Source organism: Dendropsophus ebraccatus, chromosome 5 (assembly GCF_027789765.1).
Source record: "Dendropsophus ebraccatus isolate aDenEbr1 chromosome 5, aDenEbr1.pat, whole genome shotgun sequence".
In the NCBI taxonomy this organism is placed as follows: Eukaryota; Metazoa; Chordata; class Amphibia; order Anura; family Hylidae; genus Dendropsophus; species Dendropsophus ebraccatus.
The window spans coordinates 25,074,189-25,097,242 of NC_091458.1; the positions used below are offsets into that span (position 1 = coordinate 25,074,189).

At 41.6% G+C, this 23,054-nt stretch overlaps 1 protein-coding gene across 12 annotated transcripts in view; it reads left to right on the forward strand.

Moving 5' to 3' along the window:
• Positions 1-23,054, forward strand: part of SYTL2 (synaptotagmin like 2) — a 92,124-nt gene that overhangs the window by 43,150 nt on the left and 25,920 nt on the right. For 6 of the 12 annotated variants that reach the window (XM_069969689.1, XM_069969693.1, XM_069969692.1 and 3 more), the window contains exons 3-9: positions 7,929-8,083; positions 9,960-10,116; positions 10,894-10,969; positions 12,709-12,820; positions 14,590-15,342; positions 17,936-18,001; positions 19,288-22,584. In XM_069969689.1, coding sequence (XP_069825790.1) covers positions 7,929-8,083; positions 9,960-10,116; positions 10,894-10,969; positions 12,709-12,820; positions 14,590-15,342; positions 17,936-18,001; positions 19,288-22,584 — 4,616 coding nt within the window. The remainder of the gene's footprint in view (positions 1-7,928; positions 8,084-9,959; positions 10,117-10,893; positions 10,970-12,708; positions 12,821-14,589; positions 15,343-17,935; positions 18,002-19,287; positions 22,585-23,054) is intronic. The other 6 variants (XM_069969697.1, XM_069969700.1, XM_069969701.1 and 3 more) reach the window with 4 other exon arrangements.

Consider the following 23,054-nt stretch of genomic DNA (forward strand, 5'->3'; position numbering starts at 1 on the left):
TCAGCAGAAAGCAGCAGCTTAAAGCGTAACTCTCATTTCAGGGTCATTTTTCTGAAAACATTAAATATCAACAGTACAATCGATTTTAAGAAACTCTGTAATAGGTTTTATAAACCAAGAGTTTCCTTCTGTACTGAAAAAGCAAACTCCCAGCCTCCCCCCTCACATCAAATGAAGCAGGATTTCTGTGTCCATTATGTGGCTATGGAGAGGGGAGGGCCTGTTAGGAGTGACTGAGCACGGAGCAGTCCTGCACAGCACAACACCCTGCAATCTTCTCTCAGTAAGTTCATAGATAAGCACTGACCTTTCTGACACCTGAATCCTGCGGTTTAGGTGCCCAGAGAGTCTACAAACAGCTGACCTTCATGTCACCTCTTCCTGCTCCCTCATCTCCCTCAGCCCCTCCCCCCTTCGTAGGCTTACAATGGAGAGAGCAGAGCCCGTCTTCACTGGCTTCTCTGTAATGAAGACGTGTTTGCCTGATAATGCACAGATAAGAAGTCAGGGGGGGAGGCTGGGAGATTGCTTCTTGAGTACAGAAGGAGGCTTTTTTGGCTGATGAAACCTAATACAGAGTTTCTTAAAATTGCTTATACTACTGATTTCTGCAATAAAAAAAAAACATGACAGTTACGCTTTAAGTATAAAAAGGAATTGTTAGTCTCACTATGGGCAGCAGCATATCAAAAGTTATATTTGAGTGGAATACCCCCTAACCCCTTTACGTCAGTAACATGTATATATACATTCCTATTGCACATACCCCGTGCAGTAGGAATGTATATATACGTTCCTGTTACTGACTGGGTTATTGATGAGAGCGGGAGCGCTGCAGGGAGAGCCATCCCGCTCTCATTTGTGTCCGGGGCCGCAGGTAATGAGAGTCAGCTGCGATCTTGCCCCCCCTTGCCCATTATAAAAATACAAATAAATAAACATATTACATATCGTAGTGTACGGAATTGTCCGATCTATTAAAATATAACATTATTGTTCCCGCACGGTAAACGGAAACAAAAAAAAAACGCACTAGGAGTGCTGATTTTATTAAATTATATATCACAAAAAGATTCATAAAGAGCAATCAAAATTTTTCTGCTACACCAATATGATATTAATAAAAACTAGAGATCATGGCGCAAAAAATGACACCCCAACCAGCCCTGAAGGTAGAAAAATAAAAGCGCTATGGCTCTTAGAAGACGGGGAGGAACATTGCATTAATTTGACCCGGACTTTTGTGCATCAAAGGGCTCTGTCTTGAAGGGGTTAAATAGGTTTGTAAATGTCTAAATACCCTTATAATAGCAAAATAGCTTCTATGTATGTGGTGATACTGAAATGGGTGGTGTATTGCTAAAGCCTGTCAATATACAAAGAGTGTGGCAGGGGATAGTGGTCCCACCAGCGTGTACGTGGTGGGGTATCTGGGGCCCACCAGAGGAAATGATCCTGGGGGCCCACCAATGAAGAACCAATAAGAAAACACATGTCAGTCAGTGTTAGTGCAAGTTGTAAAGCTGGGGGCCCACCATAAGGTCCTCTGGTGGGCCAGTCCGAGACTAAATACATTATGTAGTGTCGCTGTACTTCAGAGAAAACAGTCCCAAATCTTTAAATGCAAGGATGATTTATTCCAGAGTACATTGTACACAAAAGGGGAGATTTATCAAACATGGTGTGAAGTGAAACTGGCTCAGTTGCCCCTAGCAACCAATCAGATTCCACCTTTCATTCCTCGCAGACTCTTTGGAAAATGAAAGGTGGAATCTGATTGGTTGCTAGGGGCAACTGAGCCAGTTTCACTTTACACCATGTTTGATAAATCTCCCCCAAAATGCTCAAAATGGCCAGAGGCGTAATTACCACCAAAGCGGCTGCTATGGGGCCCACTACATCAGGGGGCCCATCCCTGCAATACACTGGGCCTCCAGAGCTGTCTGCATACTACCAAGGTACTGTGGGGGTAGGATAGTAGGGGAGATGTTTATTTTGAGGGAGACTATGTACAGGGCATATGAAGTGAGGCGCCTACTATGGGAAACACTATGGGAGAGGCCTACTATGGTGGGGGCACTATTTATTGGGGGGTGATACCAGAGGAGATACCATTTATATACTATCTACTGGGTGGAGGGCTAACAAACAGGGGGATTACTTACAGTGGTACGGGGGAGAGAAGGAGGGCCTACTGAAAAATTTGCTATTGTGCCCAGCATTTTCTAGTTCCGCCCCTGTCACAGGCTCTCCAATGTCCAAACCATCCGCTCTCCCGCTGACATTTTAGAAGAATAGCTCCTCCTTTCTCATGTGTATACTGACTTTAAATTATTTGTAAGAACAGTGTCCATCTCACGCAGGGTTGATACACTGCAGATTTTCCGTAACTTCTGTTTTTTTACGCATTTGAAACAAGCTGAAAAATTTGTCTTTCTATTCTTTGCTTTCTGTCTGTGAATGGAGACGTTTTTGCTTTCATCCTGAAGCCGATCCTGTACAGACCTGATACTTCTTGCTGATTTGTAACATGTACCAACATTTGTATCCAGTTTAGGCCATTATGTAATACAACACACGTGGTATCTGCCCTTCCCTGCAATGATCCCGAATGTGGATTGTGATAGGTCTGTAAGGGCAAGAAAGTTCCCGTTCACTGACTGCAAGATCTGATCATGAGAATAAAGAGGTGAAGCATAAATTATATTAGAAATCGTCAGGACGGGACTTAGAGACACGGACAGGTTAGGCCCTGCATTGACACCCGCTGTCCCTGCCTGCTTACCACTATCTGCCCTAGGCGGCAGCGGGTAACTGGGTGACAGTCCCTGACCTCAGTTGATGAAACACAAAACGAAGACAAGACTAATAAACACAATAAACTCGGTAAACAAGCCAGGTCGGTAAAAATCCCCAACCCCAGGCATGATTGGGGCAGAAACTCCAGCCCCCAACAATACACAGAGCTGACTGGTGTTGCTGGCCGCCTGTCCTCATAACCGTGGCAAGAACAAAGGACACCTTCACCGGCCCACCCCTAACAACCGTCCGGGCTGTTCAACAGGGAGGCCATCTGCACTCTCCCCGCAACCGGCCGTATGTTTTAGCGTCGTTTGTGCTCTGGCGTCGGCACCTGCGGTAGGCCGGGTGTGCGCTCTGGCGTTGGCACCTGCAGAAGGCCGGGTGTGCGCTCTGGCGTTGGCACCTGCAGAAGGCCGGGTGTGGGCTCTGGCGTTGGCACCTGCAGAAGGCCGGGTGTGCGCTCCGGTGTCGGCACCTGCGGAAGGCCAGGTGTGTGCTCCGGCACATGCAGAAGGCCGGGTGTGCGCTCGGTTGTACCTGCACAAGGCCGGTCATACACTCCGGTGGTGCTGGGAAGCGAGTATGACGGCCGACTCCTGACAGAAATATTAGAATAATAATAGCTGTAAATAATATCTGGTCCTTGTCTAAGAAGGTGAAGGATACAATGTAGCCGCCCTCCTGGGACGCTTCCAGGTAATGTTTGCTGCAGACTAATAATACCGTGATTAATAGTTGGCTGAATGCCTTTAATGGCGGAGCGGTCTCTTCCCTATTTCTCTGCAGCTTTTAATGTCTGCCCTTGATTTATCTGCAGTCTCTTCCTGGTTCCTGTTCCTGCAGTCACGATGTCTATCGATCCCTTTAATGTATATTTACTCAGAACCGTCTGTCATTTGTCAGTGTGCTGAATGAATAGACACTGTATCAGACCAGGGCTCCAGGGCGACTTTGCTGACTATTGTGGTAAAATGATGGGTTACGACATGTATTGTACCACTTTAATGTTTCCCTATAGGGGAAAAGCTGCGTGAGAATGGCAAGAATTCTGATCACCCGCAACCTTGACGTTACGTGATGTCACAGTGACCGGTCATGGAGCTCTTCAATAAAAGGGGCTTATGCCAAATCTTCACTAAAGTCAATTGGATTCACTTTTTCTGTTGGGTCCCATTGAAGACCCATTATTATAGGTCTGATAAGACAGTCTTCTGCAGCCATGTGGGGAATGAAGTGCCTAGCTGAGCGCTTCTCCTGGCTCTGTCTAACAAGCAGTGACTGCTGAACACGCTGCAACTCTTGACAACTTGCCTCCATTTTTGTGATCAGTGGTGGTCCCAGTAGCCAGACCCCTGTATTTGGCTACTTATCCCCTATCCTATGGACAGGGGATAACTTCAAAGGGGTATTACACTCAAACATAACCTTTGATATGTTGCTGCCCATGTTGAGACTAACAATTCATTTTATTCTTGTTATTATTTCCCACAGTTCTGAGCTGCTGCTTTCTGCTAAAGACACAAAAATCTGTGTGTGAGCTTTTCTCTCTGCCCTCCCCCAGTTCTGAGACAGCTGATGTAAGCCAGTCCCTGAGTGGCTTTATCTGCAACATTGTAGCTTCTTTGTAATGCTGGGAGGGTTAATCTCAGGTCAAGTTACTGATGTACTCACTGTAAATAATCCTCCTAGCATTTCAAAGAAGCTACAGTGTTGCAGATGAAGCCTGCCAGGTACTTGTTTGCATCAGCCGTATCAGAAGGGAGGAGGGGGAGACAGAGTGAGAAGCTCACGCACAGTTGTTTGTCTTCAGCAGAAAGCAGCAGCTCAGAACTGGGGGAAGGAGACTGGATAGATAATAAGTATGGAATGAATTAGTCTCACCATGGGCAGCAACATATCAAGAGTTATGTTTGACCCAAATACCCTTTTACTCTACATCATCCAGTATTATTGAATGCATGGTAGTGGTAATTTGCAGTATTCCTTAGGAACCTTAAGGCTATGTTCACGCAGCGTAAAAGTACGGCCATTGTTGTAATCGGCAACAACGGCCGTACATTGTACGCCTAGGAATGCCACATGCTCTTCTATAGGATCTCAGCCGGAGCCTATACACATGGTATACGCTCCGACCGGGATCCCATACGGCACCGCAAACAACTGACATGTCAGTTTTTTTCGGCCGCAATTCATTGCATTGCGACCGCAGAAAGCTCTGTCAGTTCACACAATGAAGCGAGCGGCTCCCGCTGCAAGCTTTATTGTGGTCTGTGAGGAGTTTTGATGCCGGCGATCGCGCGCTAATGCGCCCGCATCAGAACACTGCATCAGAACATGGAACGGCCAGTCCTATACGCCATGTGAAGAAGGCCTAAGGCAGTATTATGTGAGGTCGATTTAGTTTAGCACCACTATTTTAGCACCACATTGCGTATTGTGTAGTAGTCATTGTATGGTGCTAGTATTTGGACATTGGCTGTGTTGTCACTGTAGTTACTCAGCACTGTATGTCAGTACAGACAAGTACTAGACTGATTTGGCGGTGTAATGTCATGCACCAGCAGAGGGCACCATTTAGGCTTTTGTTCTTAGCCTCCTTGTGTCTGACAGGTAAAATCCGTCAGGTGTGTTCTTCAGGAATAGCTTCATGGCCTTGAGGCTACCGTAAAAGTAGACTCCTGTACGGTCTCAAAAGGCCTTCATCATCTTGGCGCTGTCCTTGATGAAATCTTTCTGCAGGTGTTATGCAGGTTACAGGCTGTTAGATTGTAAGCTTCCCAGCATGTGTCCCAGCGCTTTAATGGAAAGAGCCATTATTGTGTCTTCTAATCTCTTAATTCTCGCAGCTCCTTAAAGCTGCCAGCGCATTCCTCTGCATTTACTTTATCATGTGAGCTAAGAAGTCACTTGACGTGCAGATTGCCCCGGCTGATCCGCGCAAATCTTCTTATTGCCGGTATTTGCTTCTGCCCGAGCACTTTTTCAGAGTGTGAGATGCACAGGTTCAGCATTGTGACACCGTATGATCTAACGCTAAACCTGCGGGGAAAAGCTGAGCCGTACGGGTCACTGGACTGGGTGTTACTAAAGCTGTTTCTACAGAATGGTATGTAGGCAATGCTCTGTGTGCAGGTTACTGGGCTACTACTCCCGCCCTGGTTAAGGATTGGCATGTTTTTTAAAGGGCTGATCTTCTAGGGTAGTTCCACTTGAAGATGAGCTGATCATCACTGGGGTGAAAGAATGGGGGTGGGGTAAGGGGGCACTTTTATACATAGCCAATCATTGCGGCTTAGCTGTCCAGGCATGATGGGAATTGTAGTTTTGCAACAGCTGAAGGGCCGAAGGTTCCCCATCCCTGGCTTAGAGGGTGGCCACTAGTGAGTCATCTATCTTTCTATAGGCTGGCATTAACCTGGTGGGCTGGAACTGTAATATACATAGTTTTCCACCATGGCCAACAGAGGGGGTAATCCATCTTCAGAAACTGGGGTAAACGATTTGAGAATGGGTAGCCCACCCATTCTTGAATGGTTTACCCCAGTTTCTGAAGATGGAAGACCCCTTCTGTTGGCCCACCACACACTGTAAGATCTAGTGTCCCACCATGGCTAATTGTGGGGGATCCTTATGGGTTCTCTATCTTTGTAGATTGGGATTGACTTGGTGGGACAACTGGGAAGACTGGTGAGAAGACTGGCACTATAATACGTAGCTCCTAACAATGTCCAATAGAGGGGCTCTTGAGTGGGTCAGTGTATGTGACTATCCAGAGACCCTACACATTGCCTACTACCTGCATTGTGCCTGCAGCCTATGAGTAGCCCACATTACATACCAACATATAGTAGAGACCTGTCAGAATATGCCTGGGGTTTCGTGCTGGAACCAGTATGCACCAATATGATCATATCCCTAGTTTTTCCTGGTGCGTTCCTTTAAGTAATACAACAATTGACACAGTTTTTTTATTTTATGAAAGTCAGGCTCCATATTAATTTAGTAGCTGTCATCTGCTATAATATCAGCTTTAGAGATTTTATGGGCACTAATATTGGATATTGGCCTCTAATTTGTGATGACTGACTATTAAATGAATGTGTCTGATTTACCATTTGGAAGGGTGAACAACTCCTGTCAACCATTTACATGTCATTGTGGAAGAATGATGCCATCCACTGCCCTGTCTGTCACCCTTTAAATCCTGCAGCGTGGCACGCCCCATCTGTCAACCCTTCTACTTATCACCTCATAGAAAGATTGGCTATTGGTAAAAAGGTTGTTGGAGCAGCAGGTGTCAGGATCCTAAACCAGTTTTCTCATGACAAAACCTGGCTAATAAATAAAACCTATTGTTTATTTTACCACTGTTTTTCATGCCTTGCTTCACGTCTTTTCTGCTGTCTACAAAAGCCCAACTTCCTATTTATTGTACATTCTGTGATGGACTTTTCCTGCTGTACACTCTAGTTGGGAATTTAGGCACCCGCTATACTGTGTGTATGACACACACCCCTCACATAGTGGAAGGGAGATATTTGTCTGATACCAAGCTAGAGTGTACAGCAGGAACAGGAAGTCTGTTATAGGATGTACACAAGTGAGGAAGTAGGGCGATGAAAATACATGAAAGGCCACAGAAAAATAATAAATTATTTTTTTTCCTGCTATATGTTCATTTATTAGTTTCAACAAACTTCCTAAATATTTGTATTCCCTATAAAATAGCCAATCTTTTCTTAGAATTCTGACTAATGCTGTTCCTCTGTAATTCCTACTGGAAATGCATCAGTAGCTTGAAACTGAACATCAACCTTGTCCTTGTTGATGGGGCAGTTCCCTGGATGGTCAGCACTGATTGTCACTGTCTGAGAGCATAGGGTGACACTTGGTACATAGGGGGGATGGCAATTTCATATATTTACCAGAGTAACAACAGAGGAACAGCTCAATGCAGAGTTCAGCTACAGGATGCTTCAGAATTGTTATTTTAAAAGGAAAAGAAGTATTTATTAAAAGACTCAGAGACTCGCACTGTAATAGACCGGTCTGAAGAGCAACCTTTACCTTTGGTAATAGAATTTAGCTAACTCTGCATCGTATATTGTGTCCTCTTTGGTTTGCAGTGAACTACAGGATAAGGTCGATGATGAGAATGAGTTAAAGTACAAAAGTGGCCAGTGGTTTTATGAGGCCAAATCCAAAAGACACAGAGATAAAATCCATGGAGCCGACTTAGTGAGAGCATCAATCAGGAAGCGGAAGAGCCCTACAACTCTTGGTAAGTGGCATAGGGAACATATATATTTCATTGGAGTGCAATTTTGAGTGATTATTTCTTTCCGAGAGCATTCAGCTCTTCTACTGATATTTTAAAGTGTTCAACTACTATGAGACTGGTGATCACACTGTTTTTTGTGAATTATATTCTTGTATATAGCCAGTACATAAATGTGGATTCTCAGTCATATAAGTACTATACACTGTCCCCTATGTACTATAATACTGCTCCTATATGCAATAATATAACTGCTATAATACTGCTCCTATTTACAAAAATATAACTTCTATAATACTGCTCCTATATACAAGAATATAACTACTATATTCCTGATCCCTATATACAAGAATATAACAACTATAATACTGCTCCCTATATACAAGAATATAACTACTATAATACTGCCCATATATACAAGAATATAACTACTATAATACTGCTCCTATATACAGGAATATAACTACTATAATACTGCTCCTATATACAAGAATATAACTACTATAATACTGCTCCCTATTTACAAGAATATAACTACTACTATAATACTGCCCCCCTATGTGCAAGAATGTTACTATTTTCTGATAGGATTTTACCCATTTTTTTCATGTGCAGTTAGTTGCGAGCCGCCCGCTGTGTATATTTGCTCTATTATTACTGTAATGCTTATTGTGTACACTTCATCTCCAATACTGTGCAATGCAAATAAACATTAGACTACTTTTATGGAGAATGAAGACACATGTATTTTATGAAGCTGCTTCTGTTTGGTGATGTGAGACCACAAAGGGGTAAGTCTTTAGAGCAATTATTTTTGATCTTACATGGATGTGCAAAGCACAGATTGTTCAGATCCCATTTGCCTTAGTATCACAAAGCAGTGTAATGCTTCATTTCGCCTGTGGTGGTTCTGTAAGGGAATATAACACACCTTTAGAAATTATAGGTCCAGGCAGTGGGATGCCCTATGATCAGGGAAGGGTTTACAAACAAATTGCCAAAGTTTTACCTAGAAGGTATTGAGGCTTCTCCTTATGGTCACCTTGTAATCTCCTGGAATATGCCTCTTAGGGTACTAGTACACCAAGCAATTTTCCAATGACTAACGATAAACGATCTTAAACGACCGCTAAAGCAAAAGACCCGAAATCGTTCGCACAAGTACACGAAACGATGATCGTTATTTATGATCGTTCTTGCGGTCGTTTAGTCGTCGCTATTGCGTACGTTTCAGCTGTGAATTCTTATTCCACCGAACGATATGCGAACGATGTGCGAACGATGAGCGAACGATCAAACGATAAAAATAGGTCCGGATCCTATTAAACGATCAACGATTTCTTGTTGGTCGTTTAATCGTTGCCTGCTATTACACGAAATGATTATCGTTCAAATCCGAACGATTTAACTATTTTTCGAACGATAATCGTTCCGTGTAATACCACCCTTAGTCTTCCAACTCATAGATCAGGGTGGTCCCCGGCAGCAGCTTCCCAACCCACTAGCCATAACTGATCTCACAATTCGCTCACCTCTGGTTGCATATGGCGTCCCTGGATTTAGTTAGGATTTAGTTAGGTCTTCCAGCCTTAATGGGCGAGTTGTCCACCACTTCTGCATCATCTACTGGGGCTGGGTCCATAGGGGACTGATCATGGGGTGTTGCTTGGATTCCAAAAATCCCAACTTTGTCTCTACACCTTTTGTACAATGACTACTCCCAAGTTGAAGTTTGGCAAAAGTTGAGGACCACGAATTTAGTACAGGAAATTAAAAATTTTCTACAAAACTTTGACACTTAATGTCTATGTATGTGGTTCCCTTTCTCGGCTAAACTTCTACTTGTAATGGAGAATAACTATTATTTTTTATATTTTAGCTGAGCTAAGTCAAAGCGGTAAGGACAAATCAAAGAGGCGCTGGGTGAACAGTATCAACCAAGACATTTTTATTCCTCCAGAGTTGTATGGTATCATGGAGCCACCAGATGAAACAGAAGAAGACATAAAGGCTAGTAAGGGCGAGAACAACCAGAGGTACGAAAGCTCGATTTGTGGCTTATTATGGGGCAAAACATGGATAAGAAGGCCCGGGCACTTAGTTCTAGAAGCTTTCTGGGTTATTCTCTGTGCCTGACGTATCCCATATTTACACGTTGAGTCATCGATAAATACTCTGTTCACAATGTCCTCCCAAAAATAAACTTTGCACACCTAGCAAACCAAAGATAAGTATCGCATGACTCCTGGGCAGTGATGTTTGTTTAAAGGACTTCACAAAACTGCTGCCTGGGCCATTATCCGTATCTGTAGTGAGGTCTCTCTTTCAGGCTGTATTGACTTTGCCATTTGAAGTATGGATATTTGGCTCATAAGTCTAGATCGGCTTCTCTCCTAATAGCTTGGATGTAATCAATGTTTCTACAAATGTGGCATGTGGTGACGAGAAGCTAAGTTAAGTGCAATAAGATCTCTGCAATGCCATATATAGGATGTAACTGAGGATTGGTACACAATAAATTATAGAGATATAGATATATATATAGTAACTCCACCAGCAGAATAGTGAGTGCAGCTCTGAAGTATAATATTGGCTATAACTCAGGATCACTACGAGATAGTAGCGTTATCCCCTGGGCCTGAATTATCCCAATCGATGTGTCAATAAATGTATCACCCGTTGATGAGGACCCAAGTAAAGTGTAGTGAACTCGCCATAATTCCCTATAGTGTACAAGTGTGATTTACCTGTAGCCTAATAGTTTTCTGTACTTGATGTCAGTTTCCTTATATGCAACCTTTTTGTTTGGTTAGTGCAAAAAAAGTGAACATCACCTCCTCAGAAACAGACAAAAAGGTCATAAAGAACGGAACGGCGTCACCGATAAAGGTAAACAATGTCTGCCATATGATATATACGAATACTTTCAAGGACTGTGCACATTTTATTTATGCTATACTTCTATTAATAAAAGTATGCAAGTGCTCACATTTAGATACAAAGGAACAAGGGATGAACAGTATCCATCAGAGCAGACTTGTAACGCCTTATGATGGTGCATTATGGCCATATTGTGGCTTAGCAGCAAAGTTTTATCAAAAATGTGAGATAAATCTGGTGTACTATTTGACTGACTGATTAGTCTAACGTTCTTTGGCAGACAGCTTGGCCAAGAGTTCATGTGTGTTGAATAGAGAGAGGATGGGTTAGCCACTGTCAGACTCCTTTGGTGGTGGCTTCTCGCTTCAAGAGGTAAAGGATCAGGTAGTTGAAATCCAACATGCCCAATCCTTCTCTATTTTGACTTCTCTTGGGAAATAATTGCCATATATTGGTATACTTGCCCCTCCCCCATATTACTAAATTTGTCACAAAAAAATCTCAGCTTTTTTCATAAGTCTGAAATGGTTTGGCTCATGCACATCCCTCTGTATAATCACGTGAAATGACCAGAATTTGAAAATACAGTATTTCTAGTGCAGGAATTGAAGTGTACCAAGTTAAAATGTATAGCGTCAACAAAACTCAATATTGAAATATATAGGGATTTGGTAGGACCCCATTACTGTTCCAGTGGTGGAAGTAAACATAAACTATAAGAATGTATATAGGGACTTCATTACTATTCTAGTATTGACATTAAAAGCTAACAAGTTTAAAATGTATGTAAAAATTTACTGTTCTAGTCGTGTAATTGAAGGTTATGAAGGGTGAAATCTATGGGGTTTAGTAAGGCCCCACTACTGTTCTAGTGACATGAAAAGGAATATCAATGTCTGAGTGTAAAGTGCTCAGTAAGACCCAGTGAATGTGTTAGTGGTATAAATAAAGGTGAACTAAGAGCCCTATTACACTGAATGGTTATCGGCCTTAGAAGGCCAGTTACCAACTGTTCAGGACATTAATCATTTAATGTAGTAGCACATGTTAAAAGGCAATTATCAGCTAACATGCACAATGTCGGCTGATTGTGATCTTTTAACATGTTGAAAGATAAGTGATGATCTGCAGCGCGTTGCCCCACTTAATAGGAGCAGCGGCAGCAGAATGCCATTGACCTCAATGGGCCGCTGAACGATCGAAGGATTGTTAGGGCAGCCCCTCCTGCTGCTCCCCACTTGCTGGCTCTGCGTATAGTAACGCAGGCAGTGAGCGGGCATTGAGGGGGAAGGAAGCGCTGAGCTAAAAGTTTGTCACTTGCGTCCCTGGTGCATCGGGATGTGTAACAAGGTTCTGCACAGACCTCATTACTGTTCTAAGGGTGATCCATTGCCCAATATTTTTAAAGTTTCTAATTTAAAAAAAAAATCTATTTTCTTAAACTGAAAGTAATACTTCACTATAAAAACAAACACCTTTAGTAGATCCTGTTATTACCTCAGTTCTACAGACCTTTCACATGATACATTTGCATAGCATATAAAAGCTCAATATAAATAGGTTTAGTTAAGAGTGTGACGGTGACTTGTCAGAAGAGGTGAAAATACTGGTATGCAGCTAGAGGATGGCAGATAGTGGACATGGATGTGTCTTATGGCTGAACATTATTCACCATCTGTAATCTAGGGATGTGACTGGAGTATAAAACTGCACAATTTTTAATACAGCTGTAAATTGACTGTTTTCAGCAACGAAAAAATCCATTCAACTCCGAAGGTTCGGTGGGTGAGATTGACCTTGAGTTGTCAAGCAAGAATCCTGAGGCTGGCCAAGTGAATGGGGACGTTGGAAAGAAAAGTGGTAAGTTACTTCTCTGGTATCTATTCTTCCCTATCCCTTTGGTCATCTCTGATCATATTAGTGAGCCTAGGTGTCCCCTGCCAACCCCATTAGCAAAATCTGAGAGACTGCATTGTTGGCTATGACTTAAATGGCTGTGCATGATAATGGACAGGATTATCATGCTGCTTTACTTTGAACATAAATATGCATTTAAAGGCGCACTCCAGAAAACATCAATTCTGCATACTACCTAGTGCAGGATCTTCAGGGGCGAGGCATGACTATATATTCTCTATAGTTGTACCAAACGTCTGTCATGCCCCACCCCATTGGAGCCTGCATTACACAATCTATTAGTTTTGTTGGGAATAAAGGTATGAAATGGGTGTATTGGGTTTAGCAAAGTAACGATAGAGAGGGCAAAGATATAGCAAAGTTTATATATTTTTATATTAAGTCTTTTAATTCTAAATCTATGTATATATAGATCGGGAAAGGACTTCATATAGACTGTATAACATTTGCCACAATCCTTGGACATTGCATACTATAAGATCGACTTGATTATTTTTTGTACTTTAGTAGTTGTTGGTGTGTGTGTGTGATTCTAATGATTATTAAAATTTGTATTTTATGATTTGTCATGTTATAATGAAAAATATCTAAAATTCTTAAAAAATTGATCTGTGAACATACGGCTCCCATGTGTTGGGTATCTGGAATTATTCGGTAATAATCTATTGGCCTAAACTTGGATTTCCACGATTGGTAAAAATAAAGTCTATGTCTTTTCCCAGAAACTGCGCCACCCTTGTCCAGTCCGCGTCTGGTATTGAAGCTCAACCACACTGAAGTGAATCGGGTTGAACTGCAATCCCAATTCATAAAAGGGGGTCTGTTTCTGGAAAACAATCCAATGTTTCCAGTTTTACTCGTCACATGGGCACCCCAAATATATCAGAATGTCTGTGAATACGGACGCTCCTTTCTTGTTTTTGGACAGCAGCAGAATTAAAGTTGAATATATTTACTATTTTAGAGAGAACAACAGAATTTATCTTGGTCGTTCTGTCTAGGCTTTTACTCTCTTTGGGCAACTGTTTTAATCCTAGCCCCATTCCTTTAGCTTGGCACCCTTGCCAAAACAGACTAGCTTGTTGGCCACCTCCTCCTCCTGGTACCTATCATGCAGGGTAGAGTCATAACCAGTACCCATGACCACCTTTACCAGCAAGTGCATGAGAAGATTACAAGTATTTTAGTCTCCTAATGCACTGGGTCTGGGGTGAAAAGGAGAAGCAACCCAACGCTACCGATGGCCCTATCAACCTCCTTGGCTATGACCGTAGTATGCTCACATAAACACTAGCACATGCAGAAGATCTTTTTTCTCTTTCTTTTCATAAAAATGAACCCCTAGAATTATCTATTGTATATTGGGTGATTTTTAGCCCTGCTGCCTTCCATACAACAGTCAAGTGATGATTTCTGTGGCGATCATCTCGCAAGCTATATACTTGTAATCGTAAATGGAATGAACCTGCGTAAATGCTGTGCTACTATGTTTGTATTTTCTGCCTGTATATCGAAAATTTCAGCTTTCCGACAATTTGCGCTTTCTTATGTACAATCCAATCTTTAAAAAACACCCAATAAAAGCTGAGAACAATCTGTCTGTCTGCTGTGATTTTTCCTTTCCTCTTTCTGTGCTTCACCAATGCATTGCTTTTAAGTCATGCATGCAGTCTATTGTTTCATCCTTGCCCTTATTTACATGTTTTTTGCAGACCTCATGTCATCCATAAAAAAATATGGTGTGAAATTACCTTACCCATCACCTGTCGGTGGCAGGCGGACATCTCAGGGGGCCGAAGATGACCCTTTACCGAAACAACCTCCAGTGCCAAAACCTAGAAAATTTGCAATAAATGGGCAACCTCCAGACCACTCCAGCCCATCGCTCCAGAGAGAGAACTCTTTTAACAGTGCAAACAAACCTAAAGGAATCCTGAAACGTAGGTCAAGTTCCAGCTCGACAGACTCCGAAAGCTTTAGAATTCCTCAAAATGGCGAACCGATCAAATTGGTTTTGCCGACTTCACCTATTCTAGAAGCTGAGCAGAATTATTTTTTCAATGAACAGGATGGAACATTGGAAAGTTTCCCAGATAGACAAAAACAAGTCAGGTTCTCTGAGAACGTTCTCCAGAAGCCACCTACTCCAAACCCGGAATCTTATACCCCGCGGGAAATAGGTGAATTTGGGATCCTTGACCCTAATTACCATCCAAATGAATTTGATTATGGATTTGTGGACGAAGAGTCCGAACCAACTCAATACTCCTACTCAGCTGAACCTCGTAGCCAAAATTCTCTAGACGAGAACCCAAACGTTGCATTAACTATTCAGACGCCTTCAAATTTGACTCCCAACTTGGATGTTAAGAAGAAATTGGAAGACCCAAGCAAAGAAATAAGTCGTAAAGGAATATCTGAAATTCTAGACGAAAGCTACCCTGAAATAAACGTTGATTCTGCTGGTAAGGGCTTCATGGAATGACATGCATCACAAATCAGCTATGTAACACTTGTGCATGCATACATTCTGCCGAGCAGGCATTTCACTGCTGCTGTGTCTAGACCTTGTAACCACTCCACCGATGTACTACTATCCTTTAACACCGCTTAACACTATGAATAATAGTAATTATATTATTACTATTATTCTCGATGATGATTAATTTACAATCTCGATGATGATTAATTTACAATCTATCACATCTTGATTTCCAGTCTTGTTTTCTTAGTGGGCAAACTTCTAGCTACCATGGTTTAAAGGTGTTTTAAGGTGTTAAGATCTATATGTTCTGAAGTCTATCAATCCCATGAACTCTATAAGTAGCCACAAGTACTATATTCTACTTGTTCCACCTATACTGTGTTACAAAAGAACTGAAAGATGGGCGATCTGTACAAGTCCAGCCACCAGGGCTCCCAGTGATCATGGCAATAAAGGGGCCCCAACATTGCAACATGGGGTTGGATCAGCACCTATACTATGAAGCTGCTTTTAACTGGACTCTTATGGTCATTCATTCTAGGGCTCTGTTCAGATCTGCTTCCGTATATGACAGAAGCTATGATTCTCTTCCGGATCCGTTAAACAATTGAAACCACTGGACCCATTACTGGGGTTCCTATTTGGCAGGAAGAATAGCACTGTTATTGCCATTTCTCTTGTCATAGCTGACAAAATAGACACTAGAGCTAGAGATGAGCGCAACATTTTGCATCGTTTATCATTTGATTACTGGTGGCTGAAGACATCCGATACAGCCCTAGGGAGCCCTGGAAAACATGGACACAACCTATGGCTGTCTATGGCCTATGGCTGTATCCATGCTTTCCCAGACACTCTAGGGCTGCATTGAAGGTCCTCAGCCACCAGTATTCAAATGCTGAATGATCAGACTCGAGCATGCTCAAGTTTCGCTCATCTGTAACCAAATCCTTTGATTCTGATGTGAACAGAGCCTAATTGCTGATCTGAACGATACAAAAAAATTTTTTTTACGCTAAATATTTGTATAGTACTTGATCTTGTTTTTTTGAATTGCATTTGCATCTGATGTAGAGTAACTTCATAAATATTGTGGCTGCCTTATCTTCTTCTGTATCATGTGATGTAGCTCAGAGCTGCAATCACAATTCTCTAGAGATCTGATCACATGGTGGTCGCCTGATGGATAAGGAACTATCCATGCGCTGCGGAATCTGTTGGCGCTATACAAATATTATTAATTATACAAAAAGGCTAAAATGAAATGGCATTATGCAAAATTCTAAAAAAAACAACAAAAAAAAACACCACTGATCAATGGGGCAAGTGGATGCAAAAAGACACAGAGCGTAAGACGGGCCATGGATAAGTTTAGGGTTAGGGGCCCTCTGCTAGTACCGCAAGTGATCACTTCAGCACCACTGCAAGTAAAATTTGCAAATTACGCAAAGTCCATTCAATCCAATGGGTTGTTTGTGTCAGGCAGGACAAGACAGGTCCTCCAGAGTGAGGGACGCTCTTTCTAACCACTTTGGCTGAGTAATTACAATCCCGAACAAAGGACTATGTGGGACATTTATCAAACTGGTTTAAAGTAGAATTGTCTTAGTTGGCCCTAGCAACCAATCAGATTCCACTTTTCATTCCTCACAAATTCTTTGAAAAATAAAAGGTGGAATCTGATTGGTTGCTGGGGGCAACTGAGCCAGTTTCACTTTACACCATGTTTGATAAATCTCTCACATATGTCTATTCTGCCTCCTGCAAAGTACTGAGGGATATGTATATAGATACAGGCTTTTGGGCACTGTAGCAACCAGAATGGGGCTCTTGTCTACAAAACATGATGCATCACAAAAAATGACACACAGAGAGATATAAAGCCAAATATTTGTTATGTTACTGAATGTTATAAAGATTATATATAGAGGTAATGTGATCAATCAGTAGTAATAGTAGCCCTATCACTTATAACCCTTAGACGTAGTGAGCACGGATCTGATTGGATGGTTTGGGCTGTACTTTTGTAGGCACTTGGAAAAGTTTTGTTGTGTTCTACCACTGTGAATGATTGTATAGAATCAAGCTTTTGCCTGTTTGTTGAAAATGTTCAATGTGTTTTGTCCATATTTTCAGATGTTTTATTTTTTTAAGTTTTACGAAGTATTGCCATATTAATGGCTTGGAAATTCCATTGTCAACAAAACTTTTTGATTTGATTAATTTTGGAAAATTGATGGAGATGTGTAATACTACAGCTCCCCTGCGGGAGTGCTATAGGGAAATCCCTTTCGGACAAATTCTGTGAGATGACAAAAAGCAATTGTCAACCCTTTTAATGAGATGCCTTTTCTCTAATTGTCACATACTTAGGCCTTTTTATAAAGAAATTGTGGCTCTCCATAGTTACGAGTTGTTTGAAGAAGGAAACCCTGATCTGATTTGTACAGGAACTTTATCTTTTTTTATTCTACTAATATAGGAACGCCTTAGTAGATAAATTGTCCCTTTGCTATTTGGTCACTACACATAATAGCGCTGTCCATTCATAATCCACTGGTTTTATCTTATAGGTACAGAACCTCTATATGCCATAGTGAAGAAACCTTCACAATCTACCTCTTCGGATCAAGAAAAAGGTAAACTGATCTACTGTTATCACAATTACAAAGCATAATGATCCTGGTGTATATGGAAGTTTAAGTTAACACGGCGGAGTTGCTGCAGAAGACATTATTGGGAAAACCACTCAAGTCTTTTTGGTGTGGATTTTCTTATTGTAGAAAGAAAAAAGAAAACAAAATGACACGCCTTATCGATGCCTAGTCTTCTCCCGATCTGTCTTCTGGCCTCCAGTGATGGCTGCTATGATCGTGTGTTGACATAGCACATCATCCCTGGAGGACGGATGTACAGAGAGTAGCCGGAGGAAACCCTGACCAATGGGATTTTGTCTGTTTTTAAATAATTTTTAGGTAATTAACAGTAAATCTGAACACAAGAATTTGATTGCTTGCTTAATAATTGTTAAAGGGGTTATCCATGCTTAGAAATACATGAGTGCATTCTTCCAGAAAGCGCATCCCTCTTTTCCTCAGTTTGGATGTGGTTTTGCAGCTCAGTACCATTAGAGTGAATGGAGCTGAATTGTAATACCATACACAACCTAAGGACAGGAGTGGCGCTGTTTTTGCTGTGCATTTATCGACTCCTGGATAACCCCTATAATTTTGTGTTTGTAAAAGATAATGTGGGTTGTCCAAAGGGATAAGAGCAATGACCCATAGCATAAGCTTCCATATAATGACCTTTGTCTGATGTTTAATCCTTGTGACCTGTAGCTTCTGCTTTCTTTGTATAAAAAGTCCCCCTAATTTTCCAGTAGGGGGACATCACAATCCACTAGTAAATGTCTTGTGTTTTGAGCACCAAATTCCCTAACATGTCTGCACTATTGTTTTTATGTAGATGGTGGCGGTTACGTGAGACCATATGTTGAACCTAAATAAGACTTATAATTCAATAGTCCTATAAAGGGCCACTGCCCCATCTGTTCAAATTGTCTGTCTAAATGATTCATCTTGTGACTTACTAACCAAAATGATTGACAAATTTAAAATGTGTAGATAACATTTATTATTTTTAATGTATTAAGCAAAGTTATGATAGTCTGACATCCTCGATTTGGGATGTCCCATATTCAGCAACATTTTAAGATTTAGATGGACTGGTGTTCCCGTGCTCCAGTTCTGTATTTTGGACAAGTGGTACTTTTTTGGATAATTTGTTTAATCTGGGTATATTAAAATTTCCTTGTTTCGGTTCACAGATATAGGTTGCTTTTATTTTACATTGTGTGTGTGTGTGTGATGTTATATTTGTATACTAGCCTCTGGAAATACAGTTAATGTTGGTTTTCCCACAGACCTCGCTTTGGATGATGCTCTCATGGAGCCAAGATTCCTTGGCCAAAGAGGGAAGACTGAAAGCACTTACCAAAGTGGACAACCACTGGAATTTGGAAAAAGTTTTGGTGGAGTTGGTAAAGTTAACTATGCATCCAATTCTCCAACAAGCCAACATGGAAAGGTCTATGTTTCCAACAATGAAGAGATCTTGGATCCTGAAAGGGCTACAGATGTGCAGTCTTCTTATGACTTTGTAGAGGAGCCAAAGCCTAGTATTCAGGATAGTGACTATGTCCCAAAGTGGAGACGTCCATTCTCTTTGGAGAATCAATCCGATTTATTGTTGCAACAAAGACCTGTGCTAGAGTTCACTGAAGGAAACCGTTCCAAATATTCTCCTGAAGAAATTGACACTAAGTATAAGTCCACTTTTCTTCACGATACACCTGATGGTAGAGAAGTAACACAGTCATGCAACTTTCCAGCAGCTCAAAGTACACCTTTATCTTCTAAACCAGAGAGCGGAAATTTCCAAGCACAAGAATTATTTTTACGCGAGAATAGAGAAAGAAAAGAGTTACCGAAGTCTGCCAACTTTAAAGTAATGTCCATGAAAGAGAGAATTCATGATACGCCAAAAGAACAGATGTCCAACCCTTCCCAGTTTCAGAGCTTAAAGCATTTCTGGAATGTAGAAGACAAAAATCGGACCAAGGGAGATGCAGATACGTCACCACAGAGAATCCTGACAGATGTCTTGATGAGAAACAAGCCCACTCGGGCTGACCTTAAACAAAGGAACTCAAAAGAAATTCCAGCAGATGACCTCAGTCTGCCCAGTTCATTTGACAGCTTATCTGAGGAGGAACAGACTTCACACAAAGTGGCTTCTTGGTTAGCACAAACTCCTACTGTTTACGGAGATGAGCAAGTGGATGCTAATGTAGATCAAGTCCATCCTGGTAAAGAAGTTATGGAAAACATTGAAAAGACTGTGGTAGATAGGAAAAACCAAGCAGCAGATTTTTCAATTGCAATTCAAAAACGAACAGAAGAAGCTCTACAAGCTCCCAAGATTACTGACAACAAACCTCTGAAGACTGAGACCATACAGATTTCTCCGATTGTGCCGTCTAGCTTGTTGGAGAAGAAAGAAAAGTCGCCAGAAAATCTAGTGAATTCAGCAGAAAAGAATCGTGTTTCTACAGGATTTTATCAACGAGTTGTACAAATTAGTAGCTCACAATCTCCTGCGAAACAGGAAACAAAAATAGTTGTTGATAAACCGGCTATAGGCACCAAGCAGTCTCCAGCAAAAGAAGTTGAAGAAAGTGTAGAAAGAACTGTAGCACCAGAAAGAACCTCAAATGAATTCAAAATTGGTTTTCAGAAGCTTATGGAAGAATACGAGTCCACCAAATCTGATAATGAAAACCAAGTAAAAGAATCAAGGCCACCAACTAAGGAGCAACAATTGATTGAGACACATGAGTTTATAGATAAATCCTCTGTTCCCAAAGGGAATGATCATCAAGAATTTATTTCTGCACTGAAAAAGCTGGAAATTGAAGCTTCCACACCTCTCATCCTTGAAGATCAGGATGAGCAAACTGTAAGCATATCACCACCAAACCAATTGAGTCCTGTCAAATCTGAATATAAAATTGGGTTTGAACATATGATGCCGGTTGAAGATGAAGAAATTCTGGAGGCACCTCAGAAACACAATGTAACCTACACTGTTCAGTCATCTTCATCCTACTATAAAGATAGAAAAAAGATTGAAGAAGTAGTAGAGAAAACAACAGGGCCAAGTAGAAAAGATGATGGTGCTGCACGGAAGAAACTTGATGTAACCTATACCATTAAGTCATCTCCACCCTATTATAAGGAAGATGAGATTGACGAAGTAGTCGGGAGAACAACCGTTCCGAGAAGAAAAGATGAAAGTGATCTTGGTACTGCACTAAAGAAACTCGAACAGGAAGCTGCCATCAATGACCCTGACCTGGAATTAGAGGAGACCTATAAAAAAATGACTCCAACTTTACAAAGCGCAAAAAACTTTTCCCCTGTACAAGACTATGAAAGTCCAAATTTTAATGTGCAGAAAGAACCCTCCACAGCTTACCACTTGGAAAACAAATCTGATTTGGAAGATCCAAATGTTAATAAAACTGGAAAGTCTGTGAAGAAGCCTGAAGACACTTATGGGATCAAAGCAATCCCTGAAATAGAAAAGCCTATATTTACTTCGGATGGCCATGGAAAACTTCCAGTAGAAGAAATAATAGAAAAGACCATTATTGATACTGAGCAGAGTAGTGCTGACTATCGGAATCGCTTAATGCGCCTGGAAGAAGAATCAGCAAATTTGGCCCCTGAAGAACCAGAAGATCTTACAGTCGGAAAGTCTGTGGAGGACCCTAAGGACACTTATGGGATCAAAACAATCCCTGTAATAGAAAATCCTATATATACCTCTGAAGGCCACGGAAAGCTTCCAGTGGAAGAAATCATAGAAAAGACCATTGTTGATACTGAGCAGAGTAGTGCTGACTATCGGAATCGTTTAATGCGCCTTGAAGAAGAATCAGCAAACTTGGCGCCTGAAGAACCAGAAGATCTTACAGTCGGAAAGTCTGTGGAGGACCCTAAGGACACTTATGGGATCAAAACAATCCCTGTAATAGAAAAGCCTATATATACCTCTGAAGGCCACGGAAAGCTTCCAGTGGAAGAAATCATAGAAAAGACCATTGTTGATACTGAGCAGAGTAGTGCTGACTATCGGAATCGTTTAATGCGCCTTGAAGAAGAATCAGCAAACTTGGCGCCTGAAGAACCAGAAGATCTTACAGTCGGAAAGTCTGTGGAGGACCCTAAGGACACTTATGGGATCAAAACAATCCCTGTAATAGAAAAGCCTATATATACCTCTGAAGGCCACGGAAAGCTTCCAGTGGAAGAAATAATAGAAAAGACTATTGTTGATACTGAGCAGAGTAGTGCTGACTATCGGAATCGTTTAATGCGCCTTGAGGAAGAATCAGCAAACTTGGCCCCTGAAGAACCAGAAGATGTGACAGTCGGTGAGACGTTCAATGTTTCACAGGCTCCAACAAAGGAAGTGTTTATTTCAAAGAGAGTGTTTTCTAGCAATGAATCAATGCCAACGGAGCTACCTTCTTCAGGTGCTATACCAAAGGACCTCAGTCAGCCTCAACCCTATGCCTACCAGGAGCTGGCAAATAATCCTCAGTCTCCATCCAATCAATCTGGCTCTTTCTCGGGAAGCGCAGGCAATGTGCTATGTGAGAATTTTACTTTTATTATCTATTATAATTACTTTTATAAGTGCTTTACGAGGTTCTCCACCCCAAACCTTTTGTCAACGTAATAAATATGTTGACATGGTTTTCTTACAAAGGCAACCCAGGTCCATATTCCCAATTAGGGCACACTTTTGGTCTCTTGCCTAGAACCACAAACAGAACCCATCTCAATAGACATAAAAGGGTGTCCCCACCTAAATAATTATGGCATATCCACAAGTTGGGCCATACATGTCTCTTAGATGTGGGTCTGTGACCCACACCTACCTTAAGATAAAGTGCCTTCTGGCCTGGTTGTGGCCACCGGAGGTGATTGGAAAGATAAAGGCGACTGATTTGGCCTTTTTTACATAGCTCCCTTTAAACTTTAAGGTAGATGCAGGTTCATCTGTCCCATATCCTGTACCACTTTTCATGCCTTACCTCCATTACTAATTCCCATGTAGTGG